The sequence below is a fragment of the Haemorhous mexicanus genome, chromosome 4 (genome assembly GCF_027477595.1).
Source record: "Haemorhous mexicanus isolate bHaeMex1 chromosome 4, bHaeMex1.pri, whole genome shotgun sequence".
Classification (NCBI taxonomy): domain Eukaryota; kingdom Metazoa; phylum Chordata; class Aves; order Passeriformes; family Fringillidae; genus Haemorhous; species Haemorhous mexicanus.
In genome coordinates this window covers 65,687,637-65,709,789 of record NC_082344.1, presented here as the reverse complement: position 1 = coordinate 65,709,789, position 22,153 = coordinate 65,687,637, and the positions used below count along the sequence as shown (strand labels likewise).

General features: G+C 38.8%; 1 protein-coding gene across 1 annotated transcript in view; it reads left to right on the top strand.

Annotated features, from left to right (window-relative positions):
- The first annotated feature begins 230 nt into the window (after positions 1 to 230).
- Positions 231 to 22,153, top strand: part of PPP2R2C (protein phosphatase 2 regulatory subunit Bgamma) — a 136,469-nt gene continuing 114,546 nt past the window's right edge. The window contains exon 1 of the mRNA XM_059845206.1: positions 231 to 764. Coding sequence (XP_059701189.1) covers positions 695 to 764 — 70 coding nt within the window. The 5' untranslated portion in view covers positions 231 to 694. The remainder of the gene's footprint in view (positions 765 to 22,153) is intronic.

Below are 22,153 nucleotides of genomic sequence, written 5' to 3'. Positions count from 1 at the left end.
CTCCCTCATCCCCTCCCTCAGCTCTTCTCCTTGCCCATCTCCCCGGCGGAGGAGCTGAAATAATTACCTGCAGTGTCATTTTTCACTTTGCTCCATGTAGATGCGGTGCGGTTGGGCCGCGGGCGGGGAGGGGCCAGCGCTGATGCAGCGCGGGCGTGTGACAGCGGCGCGGCCCGACCCGCTCGGCTCCGCTCGGCTGCGGGCGGCTCGGCTCCGCTCGGCTCGACTCCGCTCCGCTCGACTCGGCTCGGCTCGGCTCCGCTCGGCTGCGGGCGGCTCCCGCTGCTGCAGCCCGGCCGCGCCGCTGCGGGGCCACTGGTGCTCGGAGTACCTGCGACACGACTGGGCTATTCTTTAACTGTGCGAGAAGTATTCCCTTCACGCAAGCTCCCTACTGGCTTTCTGCATCCGTAATTTCTCGGAGCCGTTTTTCCCTCCGGCGTTCTCCCGCTACTTCTTTTTCCCTTTTCCCTCCTCTTTTTTCTTCTTCTATTTTTTATTTTTCTTTTCCCGCTCGTTATTCGCCCCCCTCCCAATCTGTGCTGCCTCAATAGCCCTCATTATGCTGTGCTCAGTGGCCCGGTGTGTTCCCCGCCTCTGCTAGGCAGTGGCAGCATGGATGGTGCTCTTGTGACGACCTCTGCTGATGCTATCAGTCCACTGCGGATAGGCATGCTGAGTAATCCTGCTGTAAATGGGCGAGGACACGGACACACGGAAAATTAACCACAGCTTTCTGCGAGACCACAACTATGTGACTGAAGGTAACATAAATACTGTCCTTTTTCTCTTCTTGCATTGCATATTCTGTGCTAGGAATGCACTGTCATGTTTGGAGATGTAGGCTGTTCCTTTTTTTCCTTTTTTAAACAGGGGGGGATTTCAGGGCGTTTTTTCTGTGGGATGTAGCAAGAGAATCTGTCTGAATTTGCTGAATCCCGAAGACGTTCTGTCATGCTGCAGCAGTACATGAAAGTACACGGGCTGGAGAAGGTCTTGCATTGTGCTGAGTTTCTGCTAGTGAGGTGTGCAGCACCTGGCATTGAATGCTCAGTAGCTGCAGTGTAGAAGATTGGAAGCACTTGATTACTGAAAAAAAAAAAAAAAAAAAAAAAATGGTTTGAGAACACCAAAGTAAGAGAAATAATCTGTAAAGTTAACTGTTTGCTGGTGTAATGAAGGTTATGCATCTCATTTTGGTAATTATATCCTGAGCATTACAGACATTGCTCAGTTGATTGTTCCCTAGAGAACTGTATACATTTGGAAGGGATATGTAAGCATCATCTTTTGAAATGCTGCTGCTTGCTTTCTGTTCCTTGTGCAAGGTACATGAGAAAAGGCACCTTCATTTTAAATCATTCAGTGACTTGAAGGTTATTACATAAAAAGGAATTTTCCTGCAGGTGACATACATTAAATGCTGAGAGAATTTACCTTGAGAACGTGAAATGGTTGGGTCAGGTACTGGTCTGTATTTCCTTGCCAGAAAGTTGGTTTAAGAGTAGGCCATTTTAGGATTGATTGAACAGGAGAAATGTGTTTGTAGGTGCTTGACTTTGCAAATATATCTGTATGTGCAGTTTTAACATCACTTTTCAGCAGCAGAAACAGTAACTCAGTGTAGGCTTATATAATATGAACATGCTTAACATCAGGGTCAACCAATACTCCTTGAGACACAGTCTCCAGATTCTGTCGTCATTTGATCAATGCTCAGTCACTTAATACTCCCATCTGCATCCTGAAACGTGATCAGCTGATGCTCTCTTGATTATTGATGATTTGAATTGTTTTAGATTGGAGAAAACAGTAGGATGATTTTTGTCATACCACGACCACAAGGCAGATTTTTCAGGAGAAAAATTAAAAATGTTGTGTATTGTAACTGTTACCAGTGACTGGTGTAATTGCTTGCTAATCTTGCCTCTAGGACATTCTTTGCACTCTGGTTCATGTTTTGGTGCATTTTCAAATTTGTTTTGAAGTTTAGGTTAGTTTTTTTTTTTTTTCAGAATGATGCTTTATGTTTTGAGATGTGGTCACCTGTTTGAAGGAACTTTGTAAATTCGTGCCTTGGATTCTGCAAAATGCCCGCTATAATTACTGCAGTGTACTTGATGCATGGTGAATTTCAGATGTGCAGCAGTGATAAAAAATAGAATTTTCAAGTCTCTCTGTTTTGTGATCTGAGGAAAATAATAATGGTGGATTTTTCAAATCCATATTCTCCTTTTATATGTCATGAGTGTTCTAAAAATTAGATGGATATTTTTAGTAGTTTTGTGACACTGCTGGGGCAAGTGTTAGATTTTTCTAATGTTTTGTCTTCACTTGATACTTGGATCATAAGGACTGGATGTTCTGTCATTGCACATGGAGGGGCTTGTCTGAAATGGATAAAAATACAATTTGAATATCAATGCTGATCTGTTTTATATTTTTCCTGTGATCAGAAGTCATCATGAAATATGTTGGCATCTGTTCTTGAAATCTTCAGTAGCAAAATATTAGTTTTTCATCTCGGACTAGTGTAATTCTTGTCGGGAATGCAGAGTTTGTCAGGTGTAATAGAATTCTTCACAGCTGTTATATCTGACATTGCCACACCTTTTAAAGGATCTTGGAAGTCATGAGGGAATGGATTTATCTGTGAAATTTTTCCAAGGAGACCTTCAGCTCAAAGAGGAGCATCACGAATTTTAATTTCCCATTGATACACTTAGTTAAAATGCATAATGAATACATAAGTTAAACTGGTGCTTTAGATGTGCTTTGTTTGTTCTTCTGTGGGATTTTGTATTTTTTTTTTTATTTAAAGATTTGGCTCCCTGAAATTTAAGAACTTTAAGACTTCTCAACTGTAAAGGCCTGCAGTCCTTTCACAGGCCCTGTATTTGGTCCTGTGACATGTTAAGTGCAGTATGTGGCAGCAGTAGAAAGGCAGTAATGTGTTACCTTGCTATACTTCTTTGGGGTCCAATCCAAGTTTTTTTTTTGGCTTTTGTAATCCACCATTTGAAATGAAGAAGTGCTTTTTTGTGGTGTCCAGTGTGTTAGAGAAGTTACCAATTCCTTGTTGTTCATGAATAACCAAAATTTTATCTCATTTTCAGAGTTTTAAAGTCTTGGTAAGTGGTGTCCTCTGTCCTTGCTATTCCATGCAGCAGACTAAATTAATTTACAAAAGGAGGTATTTCTAACCCTTATATGTATTTTCTTCCTCTAACTATTCCCTGAGGAAAGTAAAGCCAGCAATAATCATGAAGATGTGGGTTAACTGTGGCATTGCTTTACTTCTTTTGCTGGTTTACTTTTTCAGTGATTTAAAAAAGCCCAGACAGTCAGATGACATATGAATTCAGGGTATAGGAAAGCTGTGAGCCAAATCTGATTTGCTCTGCTCTCGTTTGTGGACTAAAGGTGTTCCTAAGAAAACAGCTTGCTTGAGCAAAGTCAAATTTCATCTCTTTGATAGGTCATTATTTTCTAACACTGGGATTATCTGTAACAAATGTGCCTTTACCTTGGCTGTGGAAAATTGAATTAGTTTTTAAATCTCAACAATTTTTTGATTTGTTGTTACACTCTAACTGTTGTACTATAATTGGCATTATAGACACATATATGACAACAGTGACCACCTGGCCCTGTTTCTCCTGTTGCATATGCACAACTACATTGTGGCATTAAAGCAAGCAGAACATGAATAATTTTGTCATTTAAAGTTTTTTAAATTATGTTACAGTCACACAATGGAAAAAGGTGATTTAATTCCAGCTGCAATATGCAGCAAATTTTTCAATTATCACTTTCAAAAGTAGCTTTTGAAGCAAACTGCCTTAATTGGAGTTGTTCGTGTGAGGAAAATAGAAAAGATCTGGTATGGCTTGTAAAGAAAGAGAGAAAAAGTATCTGAGGCTTAGAAAATGTGAGCTGTGAGGAAAGATTGAACTTCTTGCAAAGGTGGTGAAATACTGGGATATATTGCCTAGGGAGCTTGAGTAATTTTTATTGCTGAAGTTTTTAAAAGCGGGTGACATAGATGTCTGTAAGAAATGACATGGGGATAGCTGAGCCTCCCGTGGGGCAGAGGAATGGACTAGATGACCTCTGAGATCTGTTCAGGCTTGTGATTCATTGCAGAGCTGTGTTTTATCTTAATTGCCTTTTGCACCACAGCTGTGGGAACCGGTTGCCCAGGAGGTGTTGGGTCAGTAAAATGTGTTATTTCCACAGCAACTGCAGGAGCACAGAGGGGAGAGGAGAGGCATGGGAAGAGAAGATGGGTTGGATAGGAGAAACATGATCCTTCATTACTGTACAGACAGTCTGTGGGGGAGAGGGCAAGAAAATTGTGACTGGGGGAAGGGGGATAGAAGGGGCTTCTGTGCCTTAGCAGGCAGAGGATGTCCTTCAGTCCTAGAGTTCCCTTGGTGTTACCTGTGCTTAAGATTAATGGTGAAACTGACAGGACTGCTCAGGGCCTTGGGATCAGCCACAGAGGATCTGATTCTGAGCAGTGAATTTCTGGTGTGGTTGCTGTATTCCTGGTAGGGGCAGAAAGTTGCAGGAATCAATGGTGCCACTCTTATTCAACTGCCAGGTTAATTCCATTACTCTGGATTTTACAGATTTAACAGTTAGCAGAAATAATGTGCAAAATTCACTATTTCTGCCAAACTGCGTTAAAGGATGTGTTTCACCTCCATGATCCCTAATTTATTTGGAGAAATTCTTCTCTGGTGGGTGAAGGCATATTGCAGGTTGCATGCAGACAAGTCTAGCCTATGAATTGATCCCTGCCTTTTTATGGAGTATCTCTGTTTTGGGGAGGAATAAAAAGATGTTTATACATCCAGTTTCTGGAGAGACACAGGTTCCTCCCCTGGTCTTGGCCTGCAAATGCAAGTGGAGCCAGTGGAGTTGCACTGATGCAATGGGGCAGAAGGTGACCTGCACTATCTGGACTTTTATATGGCCAAATTGTGCCATTTGGTTCCATATGGCTTAACTTCTGTGAAAAAGTCAATCATGTTAATGGTGTATTAATGTGCTAAAATATGATGTTTGAAGAATTATAAAAATTAGCAGTACAGTAGAGAACATATTGAATCATAACCATGTGAAATGCTTATTATAGAAGGGAAAAGGAACCCTTTTTTTTCTTAATGATTGTAAAGAAAAGTCCTCTGCAGATAATAAAAACATTATTTTGGGGCCTTTTTTTTCTTTTTTGCCTTGATGAAAGAAGTTAGTATCTCTCTTCTTCAGTAATCAAAATTAGAGGAAATTATCAATTTTCATCTGCCAAAAAGAAATTTATTTATGATCTTTTCTTTCTTAAACATCTCCAATATAATTAGAATTAGACCTTAATACCTGAGGTATTAATTGGATGAATATAGCAAACAAGTAACCCTCTGCTGGCTCAGGCTAACCATTGGTCAGTCTGGTTCACTGATTTCTCCGTATCAAGAAAAGCTCAAGAGGTAACTCTTCCTCTCAACGTCCAGCAATTCAGGATTTATGTTGTGAATATTGATGATTTTAATCTTTTTACAGAACTAATTTTGAAACAGTTCTAGAATGGAAGTTATTGCTCATTCTTAGTGTAGTGACTTGTGTTACTTATTTTTTTTCTTGAGTTGAGAGCGAACGGGGTAAACCTTGTCAAAGCATAACTTTGCCCCTTGTTAAACAGGATGTAGTTATGTCTTTCTGTGCATGGATTTGGTTCTTTTATTCACAGTGATATTCAGATGAATGTTGGGAGTAGCCTTGAAGATTTGGATTAATAAGGTTTATTCCATCCAAGTGATGTTGCTGACTTTGTAATCTTTATTCATGCAGCTTAGTTGGGTGCAGCCACAGAGGCAGAGCTGGAGCATTGCTGCCACTCTGGCTTGCACTGCAGTTCTATCCCTTTGCTCACTCACCCAAACCTGCAGCTGGATGTGGGGTTCAGCATCCAGGAAAACCAGACACTGGTACTGCTTGAAGCTTGGATCTGCACAGCACAGATATTTAAGGCAATGTCTGTATGGGGGACGTGGGCCAGCAGTTCTCTCCAACAGCCAGAAAAGGCAGGATAGATTTAGCCAGAGGGAATTACACTGTCAGCTTGCCACGATGCAGCACCAGCTACACATTCAAAGTTCTCCATTCATGCTACATTTATTAGGCTCATGATATTGTTGTCTCTGATTTGCTTGCCAAATGTACTTGCTGAAGAAATCATAAATCAGGATTGGGGTGAGGATGTTGATCCTAGGCTGGGACTTTGGAATTTCTCAGTTTGCCGTTCCCAGTTTTCCCAAAGAGCAGGAGTGTGCTCGTGTTGACTTGCTACTGCCTCCTCAGAAGAAGACCTGCCTCTTCAAGGAGTTTTAAGGACTGGTTTTTACATCATCCTAAGGGCACTTCAACCCACTCTGAGCTCAGGAGATGTTTCAAAGGCCTGCAGTTAACTTGGTTTGGATCTTCATTTAATGTCACGTTCTCCACACAGCACTTATTCACCAGTGTCACATGTGCCCTTAAAGCTTTACCAAGTGTGATTAGGCTGGGCTGCAATCTTCCTGTTTGCCAAGGAATAAATCTCTGATGCTGGATCAGTGGTTTTGGTGCATTGCCCTGAGGGACTGATGGCAACCTTGGCTCTCTTTGCATGCATATGTAATCAGCAGATGATCTTGCACTCACCATCTAAATAATAAATGTATTTGGTTGCTGTATAGTGCTAGAGGTCCTGGAGAAGTGATTAAGATGTATTAACAGGAGAAAAGGACCATGTAGAATATTAGCTAAATCTGAGCTCCTTCCGTGACAGTGACAACAAGGAGCTGAAAAAAACCATACTTGCAGCAATCTGGAGTTTTTCCAGGTGCCAGCAAACTAGAAATATTATAAATAGAAATGTTTATAATATTTTTAACTATATAGCTGTTATGTGTAGTAGAGTGAGCTACATATAAGCCTTAAAACCAGAAGTTCGGGACATGAGCTCTGCAATGTGTGTGTAAGATAAACATGGGCATAGAAATATGATCCATGCAAGCTCGCTGTGTCTGCTAGATTTTTTCTAATTGAAACTGACAGTTTAAATGTATTGGATGATGTAAAAGCAAATAATGTTGTGCAGGTGGAGTCGGTGTCATTGTTCACCATGGGAGGAGTTTATTTAGTGTATGTATCGTGAAAACTGTACTTAGCAGTAAATTTTTTATATGTTTTCCATGTAAACATGTAAAAAGCCCAGGCATTTTAGCAATACATCATATACTTAAATGGTGAATTTAGAGAATGGTAGATGTTGCTCTTGCATCAGTTTAAAATGTGAAACACTATACAATAACACTGAATATTTTATAATGAAGAAGAACTATCTTTTATTACAGCCATAAAAAGGTAATCCATCCTTACTGTTTATGTTGTGTTACTACATCAGTACTAGTTGTATCCTTGGAACTTTCCATCCATAGTTTATTTAATCACCATTGCAAGGCTTTGTCCCAGGGACTGTCTGCTAAGAGAACACAAATTTTTTGCTCAAAGTGTAATCTCAGTGTAATTTCAGGCTAATTTCCCTATGGCAAGGGAAAGGTAATAATCTCAAAAAATTAGATTAAGTTAATATGGGCACTTTTGGGATTTTTTAAACAAGTAAGGGTTTAAAATGAACTTCTAGCCATGTTGAGGCACATTCCTGATCAAGTGTTTCCATGGTTCTCAGGTTAATGCTGAGTTTGCCCTTAGTTGTAAATGTTATATTTAATATAACAAATATTTAATTTGTTCCTGGTGAAAGTTCCCCAATTCTTTACCAAGAACAAAAGCCCCACTGAGCAAAGCAGCCTTCTATATGGTAAGAGAGTTCCTATTCTCAGGAGTGTTACCTTGCTGAAAAGCTCTTGTTCCTGCTTTTATTATTGCTTCAATGCAAATAAAAGCAGACTGCATTTTGCCAGTGAAAGACAAATAATAAAAATGTACATTAAGAGATTTGATTACTAATAAAACCTCTGAACAATATGCCATGCAGTTCAGTGACTTTTGTGAATTATTAATATGACAGGGTTTGGGATCTGTATTGTTAAATATAGCAGCATTTGTCTCTTTCATATTCATTGATCCATCTGTTACAAAAAAGAGAAGAAAAGGATGTAAACATCTGCATTATAATGACATTTATGCGTTTTACTTAGAGTACAGAAAAAAGTATAAGGCTGAGAGTTGGTTTATTATTCTCTAGTTCAATGCAAGTCTGATTAGAACTTAGTTACTGTCACCATACTTCTTCCTGTTTGCAGTGCTTTTGTTGTTCCTGTGACTCAGGTGTTGCAAATAATCATTGACTGTACAAAATAACATCATTTGTGTAAATTTTGAGGCTAATGCTGCCTGTGGTAGTGCTGTTTGCATTAAAGGTAACCATAACCTGCTCTATCAGTTTCTGGGCCAGTTTCTTGTAGAAATAAAGATCATCCGAGTTGAAGTAAAAGTAAATGATTGTTTATTTCATTATCTCAGATTTTAATGACTCCATATTATTTCTCCTTATTCTAAGATGTTAAATGAACATTTCAAATAGAAGCAAAAGATAGTTTTCAAGCAACAAGCTGGTCACCAATTAGCAATAATTTATTTATAGACTTTCATCCAGTCATGTTGTACTGTCTGAGAGGTTTCAATTTATGATAGAACCTGGCACAAAGTCTTTAATAAGTGTATAGCTGTAAATCAGAATCTGTCTGTTATTATTTAATAAATAATTTCTGATATAATGTCTTTATTTCTACATTGTGCTGTGATAAAAAGAAAATTTCAACTAATAAATTCAATAATAATAATAATAAATTAGAAAAATTCTACAAATAGGCACAGTGGACTGGTGAGTGTAGGTCTGAATTAACTGCCAAGGTAGCACATGAGACTCTTCATCATGCTGCATGTTAATTTGACACCCTGCTTGATTTGATATCTTTTATTGCTGCATGCAGATCTGTGATATGGGAATAACCAGTACAAGATGAAGTCAGATGTGTATTCTGTAGTCTTCTTTTGAATGGAAGATTTAGGTCAAGTATATTCTCTTTAATCAGCAGTGAAGATCAAAGTGGAATTCATATATGCAGCCTCTTTGAAATAGGTAGATGTGAATTATTACCCCTTACAGAATTTCCTGGAATGCCTTACTAAGAGCGAAGTAAAGTCATAGGGATGATGGTTATTCTCAGTGCTCAGGTATAATTATATGTAAGAATATAATTTTGTGCATCTTGTAACACAAGTGTATGCTACACTCGCAGAAGGTTTGTGGATCACTGCTACTGCATGTTTCTGGTGTGCCTGTATTCCTCCCAGCTGCTATGCTTGAAATGTGAATCTGGAAGTCTTGGAATGGCTATGGAGAAGTTCCAGCATTGGGAGGCAGTAGGAGCTGGTATGTAGGGCACTGTCCTTCAAGTCCCATATGTCTCACAGACTGTTTTGGTCTATGTGGGACAGTGCTGGACAGGGGAGTGACACTTGTCTCTGAGTGGGGCAAAACTTTCCTCCCACCATGGGGTGAGAGCAGTGTCCTTGAACTTCTGATTTTTGTCTGTGGTGGTGATGAGCTGCAGCTTTCTGAAAAACTGTTTCCTTGAATGTTGGTTTCATTTTCCATCATTAAGTGTGGTCTTACTTGGTAGAGTAGACATTTCTGTGCTCCACATGCATTTCAGAAAAATGAGGGAAACAGAGTACAGGCCTTTTGTGTTACTGTGTAAACATTGCAAAAGGTGCTAGTTTTAAAACAAATAAGTTGCATCTGTTAGCAATTATGATATTGCAAATTAGTCAATGATATTAAAATTTCAAGATTTACTAGCTGCAAGAATTCACACTACATCCAAATAAAGGATTTTAGTTGCCTTAACTTTGAACTGCGGTACAGAAATTACTGCTGAATGTGATTTGTACAGAGTACAAACAACCAGCTCTTTGTTGTGTTAACAATTTTTTGTTTAAAATTGTTTTATTGAAAGTATCTTTTACTTTTTCCAACCTTCAAATTAATTTCAAGGAATTTAAAATTGAAGATTTGGTTTGAAATCGACATGGATGCCATTTTTATCAGCAAATTGCCCATTCTCCAGAGGAATCTGTAGCCTGGGACAACCATCTTTTCTTCCCTGCTGCTGCTGGAGTCACTCCCTTTGCATGGGAAATATCAGAGCAGAGGGAAAGAAGCTCTGGTTCTGTCTCTTTCATATTCATTGATCCATCTGTTGCAAAAAAAGAGAAGAAAAGGATGTAAACATCTGTATTATAATGACATTTATAATGAGAGCTCTGGCTCTGAAGCCAATCTAGGCTTCTTCAGAAAATGCCAGCAAACTTGGCCTGGTTGACATTTGTCCCTTGCTGGTGGAGAGGGAGCCACCACAGCTGCCTGCTCCTGAGAGCACAGGGACCATGGACAGTGCTGTCTTGTCCTGGTGCAAATTTGCCCCCAGAGTCCCATTGCTGCTCCCTGTGACCTGCTCAGTGGGCACCAGTTTGGTCAGTGTGGTGAAGACTTCCAGAGGAGTGAAGTTTACTGCTGTGCTCCTTCTAAACCACCTTGTTATAAGGCTTTTGCAGTATTTATGCACAGTAGAAGGAAGGGAGGAAATACAAACTGTAAGTATATTGGAAAAATGTCTGACAGCTATCCTGGATGTACCTGGGAAATGGTAGTAGTGTAGTAATGTAAAATTTGAAAGCAGAAAGCTTTGATGCTTCTGCTCTATAAATAATTACTAACAAAGGTGATTGCCAGTGTGGAGAGTTGTTTGCAGAGGGATTAATTTCTGATTGTTAAGTGTAAGTATATTTAGACAGAAAATTATTTTTTTTCCTGAAAGCCAGGGAGTTGTTGTAAATGGGAAGAATTAGCAGTCTGGATTCCACAGAGCAAACATCAGCCTGGTTATTACAGATGAGACTTGGTGAATGTAGTTTATGTTGAGGTTAGCACAGGAAGCTATTCCTATATTTTACGTTTTAATGACTTAACTCAGTCATTTCCTTTTTAGCAGTTGAATTTGCGCCGTTTTCTTGAAAACTACTCAGTTTGGAAATCTTCTTTTCTGAAATGTTGCAAATGTTTCAAAGCCTTTAATGTCCCTCTTGCTAAGTCACCTTTGATCCACAAATTTTCATTGAGAAATTTGTGCATATGGGCACAGAAATAATCCAACACAATAGTAGAATCCAAATAATTGAAATTGAGGAAAGGAATAAAAGAGCTTACCAGAATCTCCTGTACTTTGCCTTTAGTGGTTTTGCACTGCAGTCCAGATATTGACTCCATAATCTGAGATTTTACTGTGTAAGTGAAACCCTGCAGGATTTTGCAAGGCCAGATATATTGGGGAAATGGTGCCAATACCTGCAAGTTTAAAATAAGTACAAGTAGCTAGATGAGACTTGACTACACATGACAGAAAGAGATACCTAAACATTTTAACTAGGGCATGCCATTATAGGTGGAACCTGCCACTAGGAGAGCTGCTGCACAGTCCAAGCAAACCTGAGGACAATTTTTTCATAAAAAACCAGTAACTTCACTAGTTTACATATCCTGGATAAGGAGCTTGTTAAAGTTTTGTGTTTTAGCTTGTAAGTGGTGGTTTTTGTGAGTTTATCTAAAGAGTAGGTTTTTTCTGTTCCTTGTTTTGTGCCCTGCTGAGAAACCTTTTGATGGAGCACAGAAAGATTTTCCTTTTTTCAAAACCTGCTTTTATTGATGGAAGCATGAGCAGAGTTTATTGAAAGAGTTCAACAGTAGCACATTGGGCTAAAGCAGAGATGGGGTGAAACACCTGTTCATCCTAATAGTTCTTAAAAGCAGTAGTCCAACAGATCCCTCTAAGATTTCTGCAAATAAAAGCCCCCAGATCTCATCTCTTCAGCTGTGGGGCTAGTCAGATAATTTCCATGGATTTCCATTTCTGTTTTCAAACTAGCTGCTTTAAAAACTGTCCACTTTTTATGTCGTGTTTCTGTAAAATAACTGATTACTCAAGCCTATATTGGATATTTACAACAATTAGTATTAATATTTACAATTAATAATTTACAACAACATAAGGTATGAGCTATAGTTTATCTGTATTTAAGATCTTTTAGCTCACAAATAGCTGTCAGACTGGCTATCAGGTAATCTTTTTTGCCCAGTCTGATTCTCAGGTCTAGTAACAGACCACGCTTGAAGAACTGAGAGAAGGCTACATTGATCAGTTCCTACAGGTCAGAATTTGGGCTGAATCTAAAATACATCTGTTCCCCTTGACAGCTGACATGTGGTCAAGACTGGAAATTATGTAAGAGAGCATGAATATTTTTGGACTAAATATCTCACAGGAATAATTAACATTTTCCCCTGGTTCACACAGCCTTCTACCCAGGCAACAGATGGGTAACCTTAACTCGTAGACTTAATGGTCTGTCTTGAAGTTCTTTTTCATGTGCTTCTGGTATGTGTCTTCATACTTCTAAAGTACCTTTGATTTCCTTTGGCCACTTTCCAGAACATCTTTAAATTCTTATTGTGAAATTTCCATGCCAGCTTTAATTCCTGCCAGAAGACAACTGTTGCATCTCTGTTCAAGCAGGACCCTAAAGCTTTAAATTCTCAGAATTTCTCACTCTGGAAGTAATACTCCCTGCTCAGACTTCAGAGACAGCAAGAATATGTAGATCCAAGCACTGCTGGGGAGAGAAATAAGGAGACACAATTACTTCCTTGACTACAATTATTCCATTTCCATTTGCTGCTTGACTTGGTTGTAGTGTAATTTGCTTTTATCTGCAGCACTTGCTACTGATTGAGTTCCAGGAATCGTTATTTAAAATAAAAGGGGAGTCCAGCCAAAACCACAACTCATTTGGTACTCTCTGCTGAGTTCTTTCTGCTCTTTGTGTGGATATCCATTGAATCTTGTGAGGGCAAGACCTGGAAGTGTCACTTAGTACTATTCTTTTACTGTCATTAAAGGACACAGATGTGACTCAGAATCATCTTGGATCTGATTAATTGATCTGTAGATGACCCTCAGGTGCAGGGGAAGGTTTTTTTAAAATTGTGAAGCATTCCTTCTTCTGCACCTTTTTTCTGAAAAGGAGTTTTTGGGGGGAAGTCTGGCAGCCTTCTTGGATAAGATCCCAGTTAAAAATATTAATATTAACAGACCTGGTTGAAGGACAGGGTCAGGATTTTATCATGTTATGATAAGGGAAAAGCTAATGGCATTTTTTCTTTGTTTTTACTCACCCCTGAAGGCAAGGGTGGCTGAGATTCTTGTTAACACATCTCTTGCAGCAGATTAGAATGAAATGACACTGAATGACTGGTTTTTTATCTATATTATAGATATATTAGTGTAGGGATTATTTTAGAATAATGGGCTCACCTTGGGAAGGAGGTGTGTAGCCATTTTGGTTATTATCTATCTGTAGTAATATCACAGTATAAAAGTAAAAAGATACCACTTCAGAAAATGCAGAAGGGAAAAAAAGAATGAGAAGAAAAGGATAGTGGAGATGAAATATTTGATAGTGGAGAGGAAAGACATCCCCACCCATCTAGCAAGGAGACTGTTGTTATTTGGTGCCTGTTAGTTGAAGTGATGATCTCCATTTTGATCAGCTGGGAGTGGGGGAAGCCCCCAAAACACAAAGTTCAGTGGGTTAATGAATGTTTTATTTATGTCACACATCTCTCCCTTACTGGAGGGGTTAGTTATACACTGTCTGATGTAACACTGGGAATCACAGGCAGTCCTCTGGTGGAAAGCCCCAAAAATTAGGCAGGGGGCACTCTGGTGGTCTTTGATAGTTTATGACACCTTCAAAGGCACGACAGATGCCCTGGTCCTTCCCAGGGAGAAGTTGTACAGCTGAGCCTGTTATCTAAGGGTGATAAAAAGCATTATCTGATGTCTGCTTCTTACCTGCCTTCTCCCTCACGTGGTTCAAACCCCAGCTTGTGGCCTCTGCTGGTGGGTGCTCACCCCCTCTGCCCTTGGGCTGTGACTTTGCAAACCCAACCTTGGCAAAGCACCTGCAGCTAGTGCCAATGGTTGATTGAGTCACTAACCATTAACATTTCAGTCACTCATGCCATCCTGCTACAGGAATGGTAGTGACTAAATAACAGAAATTTTTATTTTAATTTCATTTAATTTTTTTTTTTCTCTGGGAAGTGTTAAAAAGCTGAAATGCACTACCTAGGTTTGTTGGGACACTAATGTTACTGTGCATGTTTCTATTGAACAGCAGCAATGTCATCTTTAATATCCTGACAGGTTTTCAACAGCCTTTGTGTAATTGTAATTTAGTATCTAGTGAAGTCTATTGAAATCCTGCCACTGGCTGGAGCAGGATTGGATCCAGGTGCATGGCTTTGCATGGCTGTACTCTATGTACATATTGTAACTCCAGAAAAATATATGTATATCCAAACCACATATTTTGTTTGTGTTTTGAGTCATGATTTTAATCTTATAGAGTCATAGATTGGTTTGGGTTGGTAGACACCTTAAAGACAGCTTCCACTAGACCAGGTTGCTCAAAGCCCCATCCAGCCTGGCCTTGAACACTTTAAAGGAAGATACACAGCTTCTCTGGGCAACCTGTTCCATTGTCACCTCCACATTTATTCTGCATCTATGACATCTATTAATCTGTCTTAATCTCTGCACCTGTTTGTGCTAACTACTTTGTACAGTAACCTTAGTTACTTTTGTCTTAAGTACTACTTAGTATATGTGGGGATGTAGTTTATAACCCCTAGTAGTGGAAGAGGTTTTTTTGAAGAGTTTTATCTCAGTGCTCACCAAAAACCTTGAGTTGTGCTAAATTTTCAGAGATTCAGCACCATTGCTGGCTTTGTTTTTAGGACAGCAGTAGGTGAAGATGAAAATGTGGCTGAACTCCATCTACCATATTCAGAATTATTAGAATTTACAAAGCTTACATTTTCCTACTATGGTCAGGAAATGTAAGTACATTCTGCAGTTTAGCACAAAAATTTTTGGGAGCTAAAATTATGTGGATTTGTTACTTTTCTTAGGATTTACTGCAATTCTGTTCATCAGTAAACCATATGCTGTCCTTTAACCAAAAGAACAGATTTTCTGTAGCTACTGTAGCTATTTAGTTATCATTTTGTTCATTTGCATAATGAGTTAGGAAATCTACTTGGAAATTCTCATGCATATGATTTATTAAATTTAAGGTTAAAATCAGGGTTAAAATTATCCAGTTGCATACTGTGACCTTAATACTGTCTTTGCAAGTTTCCTTAGGATCTTAATGTTTAATTCAGATTTATACTAACTTGAGTACAAGCCATTTATTTTCTTTGACCCTTTTGTCTGCTATATGATTTACTCATGCTGCATATTGTTTTCTTTTAAATACTGTTAAATCTTTGCTTGAAGCAAAACTTCTCTCCAGATTTTCTCTTTGAGGTAATTTGCTCCAGGCTACTTTTTAACTTTCTGAAATGTAAAGTAGTTGCAATTCAGGTTTTAATTGTATGTCTTTTTCTCCTTTTCAAGAATATGCTGCCTGGACACATCACTTTGTTATTTAAAGGGCTGATAAATGTGTCTAAGTTGTATTAATTTATGTGGCAATAGAATTCAAATTAATGCTAACCAGAAGATCTTTAAATGCATGAGTAGTTGAAAGGTATAATTAAATCTCTCTGAAAAGAAATTACAGGATATTTCATGAATGTCAGTACCATAGTTTTAGACCTTAAATAATTTTTCTTTGCTAGAGATAATTTTTAGAGTTGTGTCTACTAGAACCTTAAAAATGTGTGTCTTAAGAAAACAGTAATTTTTTTCCCTTCATTTGTCCATTTGGGTTGTGCTAATTTGTTAGGTTCATATTATCCTCCTAAATTATGCTTTTACAGATTCTAGAAAGTTCAGAGTGTCATTATGAGAGGGAGGGGTTATTAAGCTATGTGTAGGACATTTAGGTAAGCACTTAAGCTGTTGAGGAGACTTTCTGTAGCTGGTGATTCCTGTTAAGAGCATCCTAGAGTTCCTTGGTTGAGGACAAACCTGAAAGATTAACCCACTATGAAGGAACAGACTGTGGCTGAGGAATTTGCACAGCTGAATTTTTTGGAAGAAAAGCTGTGTGCCGCATGCAGAATTACTCGCTTCAATTAGTCAGTCTTAGAAAAATCATTAACTTCATCATAACTTGGTTCAGTCACTTGTGGAAGAGTGTTGAACTCTTGCTCGCTGCTCAACATGTAGCCCCATTAGGGGTGAGTGGAGCATGATTTCCCTTTCTTCTGGCCACTTTCTTCCTAGTGTTGGGCCAGCATGGGTGGCTGATGTCAAGCCACTGTTGGCTCTTTGACCTAGCATCCAGGATGACCTCAGGTCCTTTCCAGACAGTTGCTTTTCAGCCAGATGTCTGGAGCTCTTCTGCTCCAAGTGCAAATTTTTGCACTTGCTGAACCTCCTGAAGTCTACGTAGTTGGGTTTGTTTGTTTGTTTGTTTGTTTGTTTGTTTGGGTTTTTTGGTGGTTTTTGCCATTTTTTGCTTTCTCTTAGTTTGTAACTTGGAAGTGAAGCATTGACTTTGTAATGTTAGTTATCCCTGTGGATGTTTTAGATGTCTTGTAGTCCACAGTCCATAGTGAATATACTCCAAGCTTGGCTGGCACCAGAGTGAATTTTCTGTATGTTTTTTCATGAATCAGTGTAGGGTTTTGGCTACCACCAGCTGCCAAGATTGTTTGAAGTATACCAAATAGCCTTAGGCATTTCTACTTCAAGAAAGACTTGTTGATTATTTTCTTAGTGAGAAAGATGGCATTTTAATCTGATAACTCAAATAGCAATGGTGGAAATTATATTTAGTACGCAGTGGACCTGAAAGAAATCAATATTATTTTTAGCTTGCATTAAAAAACAAATCATAGGTTCTTAGCAAAACCATACCATGTACTATATTGAAACTGCCATTTTCCTTTCTCTGTGGAGACTATTGATTAAAGTTCAAGTACCAGCAGTATCATTTCTGGATGTAGGGATTTAAGTATGGGCTCTGTAACAGTGATGACTGAAATGACTCAGCTGTAGGTTTTATTTTATTTCCCCAGCTGTTGGTTGGTTAGAGAGACCCAGGTGGGACTACAGTCCTCTCACACCTGCAGGGAATGGGGAAGGTTATGTTCAAGCACAGCCTGAATGTTGTCACTTGGGAATCCACTGCTGTAGCCATAGAGGCATGGATTCATTCATGTAAAGCCCAACAAAATGTACTGCTCACCATTTCTTTGTCTAAGTCATGGAGACTGAAATTCATTTCTCAAAGGGAAGATGAACTGTAGAAAAACCAATGATTTCTATAGGACTCACAGGAAAATTTCTGGTGGAGGTGATAAGTCAGTCTGGGAGTTGTATTAGTTCTTATATGCACGATAGATTCTACATAAGATTTAAACACAGAGGGAGAAGAGATGTTCTAGCTTGGATTTGGTGCAGGATGCATATTCATCCTAAAAATAGCTTTCTGTCATGGAGGAATGTTCTGTTTGAATTGGACTAATCTCTGGAATGTATCTTCCTTGAGACAAAGTTGTTCTCTTTTTTTATTCCACGAATTACTCTCCCATCTGGGGGTCGGCTGTCTGTCTCTGCCCCCAGACACGCTCAGGATGGTTCTTGCACGCTGGGCTTCAAAGGATGAGACTGGACGCCAGGTTTTTTCGGTCTTCAGTTTGTTTATTATCTCTTATCTCAAAAGTCCTTTTCCCTGCCTGAAGGATCTGACCAACACGGCAGCCAAAGGCACTCTGCCCACCCCTAAGGCGGCCGCATCTTTTATAACAAAAACTACGTATATCATATTTACATTTTTTCCCCAATACCTATCATCTTCGTCACTAAGTACACCCTCATCCCAGACCAATCCACAAGTGCCAACACCACCCCAGAAGATGGAAGACAGGAAGAAGAAGGAAAAGCCTGGTGGCACACCCTGATTCCTCCATCTTGTCTCTACCACCCCCCTGTACCGAAACCCCAAAATTTGTAATTCACCCTATAATAATATCTTCCCTTCACCATTTACACCTGAGTGGTTCTCGCATGTTCCATTTCCTCATACATCGGTGGCACATCTCTAGATGGATCAAAATCAAGCCACCAAGTGCTTTTGGCAACATTCCAGGGCTCCCGAGCCCCCCAAGGGTTCTCTCGGTAGCTCTGGACATCAGGAGTGATGTGCTGAGCTCCCACACTCCCAGACAGTGAAAGTGATCCTACCTGTTAGAAATATCCCATATGGTTAAAGTGCTCTTGAAGTGCTTGGTGTACACAGGTCAGTGTAGACTGTAGGAAGCTGGAGAACAGTAATTTGTGGGGAGAAAATCAGGATGATGAAAGGAAAGGCTCTTTGAAGCATTTAAGCATAAGGTGTTTGTTTGTGAACACTTAAGGCTTGTTTTTGAAATAAATGTATGGTGCCCTCAAAGTGTGAAAACCCTGGCATGGATATCTTTGTAGATTACTAAAGTAAAGAAAGGAAAATCCACACTGTGACCAATTCAGCTCTTGCTTTCAATTGTAGAGGTTCCCCTCCCCACAATTTTAGCATTTACCAGTTTGCATTTCAGGGAGAGTAGATGTATTAGAAGTTCTAGTCCTTTCAATTATTATTAGAAGATATTGGCAAATATTTCAAAGTATTTTAATTCTTTTCTCTGGATATCTGATCAGTACTATCAATGCATTGTTACTCTAATATCTAGGTTTTTTATGTCTCATGACCTTTTGGGGACTCTGAGAGGGCTTTAGGCAACTCATAAAACCTAAGGTTGTCAGCTTCTTCTCATTTTGCTTCTTTCTGATACTCATTGGTTTTGTCACACAAAGAAGAGGAGCAGATTTACTAAAATTCCTATTAATGATGAAAATAATGACTCTCGTAGAAGGTGAACAGAACATCAATCTGTAGCGCCCAGAACAGAATTAATCAATCATATTTATTTGAGCCAACCTGCTGTATATTATTTTATATTTAAATATACTGGATTTATTAAATATGGTATTATATATGTGACCAGTTGCCATTATTTGTCTTGGAGATGTCTTTCAAACATTTTGGCAAAGTCTGTTTATAGTCATAGCTCATAGACAGCTATAATTACACTCCAATTAGCAGATATTGAGAGAGACAAACTGTTTCATTGCTTTGAATGGGTTAGTATGTTGGAAACTGGGAACTTGAGAGAAAAACAGGATGCAGTTGCAAATTAAAAAAAAAAAGAAGAAGAAAACAGGCTGTCTGGAATTTTTTTAAGTGTTTGATGCATGAGTTTGTTTTGCCCAAATAAGAAGTGAACAATTCTATTTACCCCTACATTTACTCTTCAGTTGACGTAATAGATACAGTATATGTGTGTGAGGGTTTTTGGGGTTAGTTTTTTTTTTTCCTTAGCAGAGTTGTTCTGCCATATTATAATAATGTTTTTCTTGTCTTGCTTTCCATGCTGCAGTTCTGAATTATGTATAAACCTCACATGTATAGGCTTTGTCTTGTCTTTCAATTCACTTGCAAGATTAACGTTGCTGTTGACCAAAGTTAAGCAAATGCAAGGAAGGCTGATATTTTTCCAATTAATTATTGGAAATTGTTCCTGCATGTGAATATCAGTATTCAGTGCACACTCATACCAGAAAAAAGTGGTTGGTCATTAGCTTCCAGTCCTTGGTGTCTAAACTTGACATTTCCTCAAAAAAAAAAACCAAAAACCAACATCAGGGCACTCCTGATGATACAGGGATCACTTTTGGAACAAACACACTTGTTTTAGTAGGGCTTTAGAGAGTTGGCTTGGAAATTGAAAAACATTGCATTCATCACCACGCTCAAAAGAATGATTTATTCATGTGTTTCAGATAGAGTTATTTTTGTCTCTCTCTCTCTCTCTTATGGACTGCACTTTGGGATATACAAATCATTTGAATGTGTCATACTAAAAACTGGTGGCTGAAAGCTGTTGTCCCAGCTGGAAACCATGAGAACTGTGGAAAGTTTCATTTTCTCCTTTAAAAAAGAAAAAGGTCTTTGTTAGGATTGATTCTTGTGGTAAGCCTATGTAGATTAATGTGGAAGTAAAATAAAGTGTCTCTACGGAATGGGTTGGACAGGAGAAGCAAAATAACTGTTCCTCTATTAGGTAATTCATATAGTAATGGTTTCTGTAAAGGAAATACATAAGGAGCAGAAAACTGCCATTTTGAAAAGGAGGTAGAGCTACTCAATGGTTATTTGTTTGTGTCAGAGTTGAAAGATTATTTTAAATATGATTTCCTTAACTATTTTATTTAGGCTGTCTCGTTGTGTTGGCTCTCAATGACCATATCTCAGCTTGCTACATAGGTAACTGGCAAGAGCATCATCAGCTCATGAACCAAAGAATCCAGCTTGCTGCAAACGGAGCTCCACGCAAGATGTGAAAGTAATCCAAATACTCCTGTGGGAACTGGGAGTTCTTCACCACACCCCAAAATGTACTTGCTCAAATCAGACGTTTTCAAATTCATTTCTTTTTCCGTCACTTGTAATGTGGAAGGTGCTGTCTGACAGCCCTGGAAATTAAGTCCTCTATTTCTCCACAGGACAGGTATAGCAAGGGCAGCAGCAATGCAAGCTTCCCCACACTGTCCTGCCAATGTTCCTCAGCCCAGTTCTGAAGAAGTCACTTCTGGAGGTGAGTGGGTGGAAGAGTCTCTGTGTGTGCAGAGGCTGCTGCAGGGCAGTGGTTCCTGCAGGATGGGCTGTTGGATGGAGGCTGGCCCCTTGTCTCGAGTGAGCCACCAGTCTGTAACAGAAAACCAGTTTATGTGTCATAAAGCGGCGTGGGCTGGATTCGTTGAGGTTGCATTATTCTGCTTGACTGTTATCACATTTTGATGTTTCTTTGTGGCTGGATGGCACCTGTACATTTCTTTCTTTTTGCACTGTTTTGTTGCTAAAGGCTTTGTCAGTGCTTTATGTACGTGTCTTGGAAGTGGCATGTGAATAACTGAATGCAGCCTGGTTGTAAATGTGGCACAGAAAAGCAGTTACTGGTGGCAGCCACGTGTGCAAGAGGAGCTGTAGGGCACTAGACCAAGAGGCATGCTTTGAAATGCACCAGAAATTGATAAGAAAGTGTATGTTGGTTTCCAGTATCTAATGAATGATTAGGTTTCTGTTGCAAAGCCATATCTTAACCATTTTGCTTTACATAATTACTATGTAATTTAGATATTAACATCAATTAAGCTGGTAAACTAATGTTCTTTTTTAGATTATTTTACAATTAATGAAATCTGCCTATCTAAAGCCAGACATGCAACATTCTACAGTATATGAAAATAAAGAGTATGTATTGCAGTTACAATAGATAGTAGTCATCCAAACCACAAATATATGATAAATTTTGTGAGTGGAATTTATGCCTGATGCAGGTTTTCAGAACAACAATAATAAGTACTTACCACTTGGGCAAATTAATTACCCTATACATTCCTGGAGTTAAGCACTACATACTTCAAATAAAGTGAGAAGTATTCTGTTTTCAGCCAAATTTACATCTCTTCAACACAGAAATAAATCTGAGAAAATGGGAAACAAAGGCTTAGCAAGGCTGTTAGGTCATGGTGAATTACGTTTCTAGTTTCAAATGCTGTGTGAAGGATTTGCAATGCCTTGATTGTAATTTGTAGTTGAGGCCCTTAAGTCTGTTTAACTCTGTTTCTGTGGCTATTTGTAAACAGGAGTGATAACAAGAGACTGTAGTACAATTCCATAATTGTATAAATTTAGTATTGTTCCTGTCTGTTTCCATGAGATCATAGAGTAAGAAGAGTTAATTTTCCTAGTCAAAGTAGACTTCCTGAAGGGATTTCTTAATTTTTTAACTTTAAAGGATATGACTCAGAATAGTAATTCATTCCATATACAGCTAAAACAGTTCCTGACTTTAATTTTTTTTTTTATTTTGTCAGGTAGCAGGGGCTATGGACTTCTCTTCATAATTAAAATTAATGGCAAAGTCCTATTGAGAAGTCATTTGAGATTAATCCATAAAGTGGAA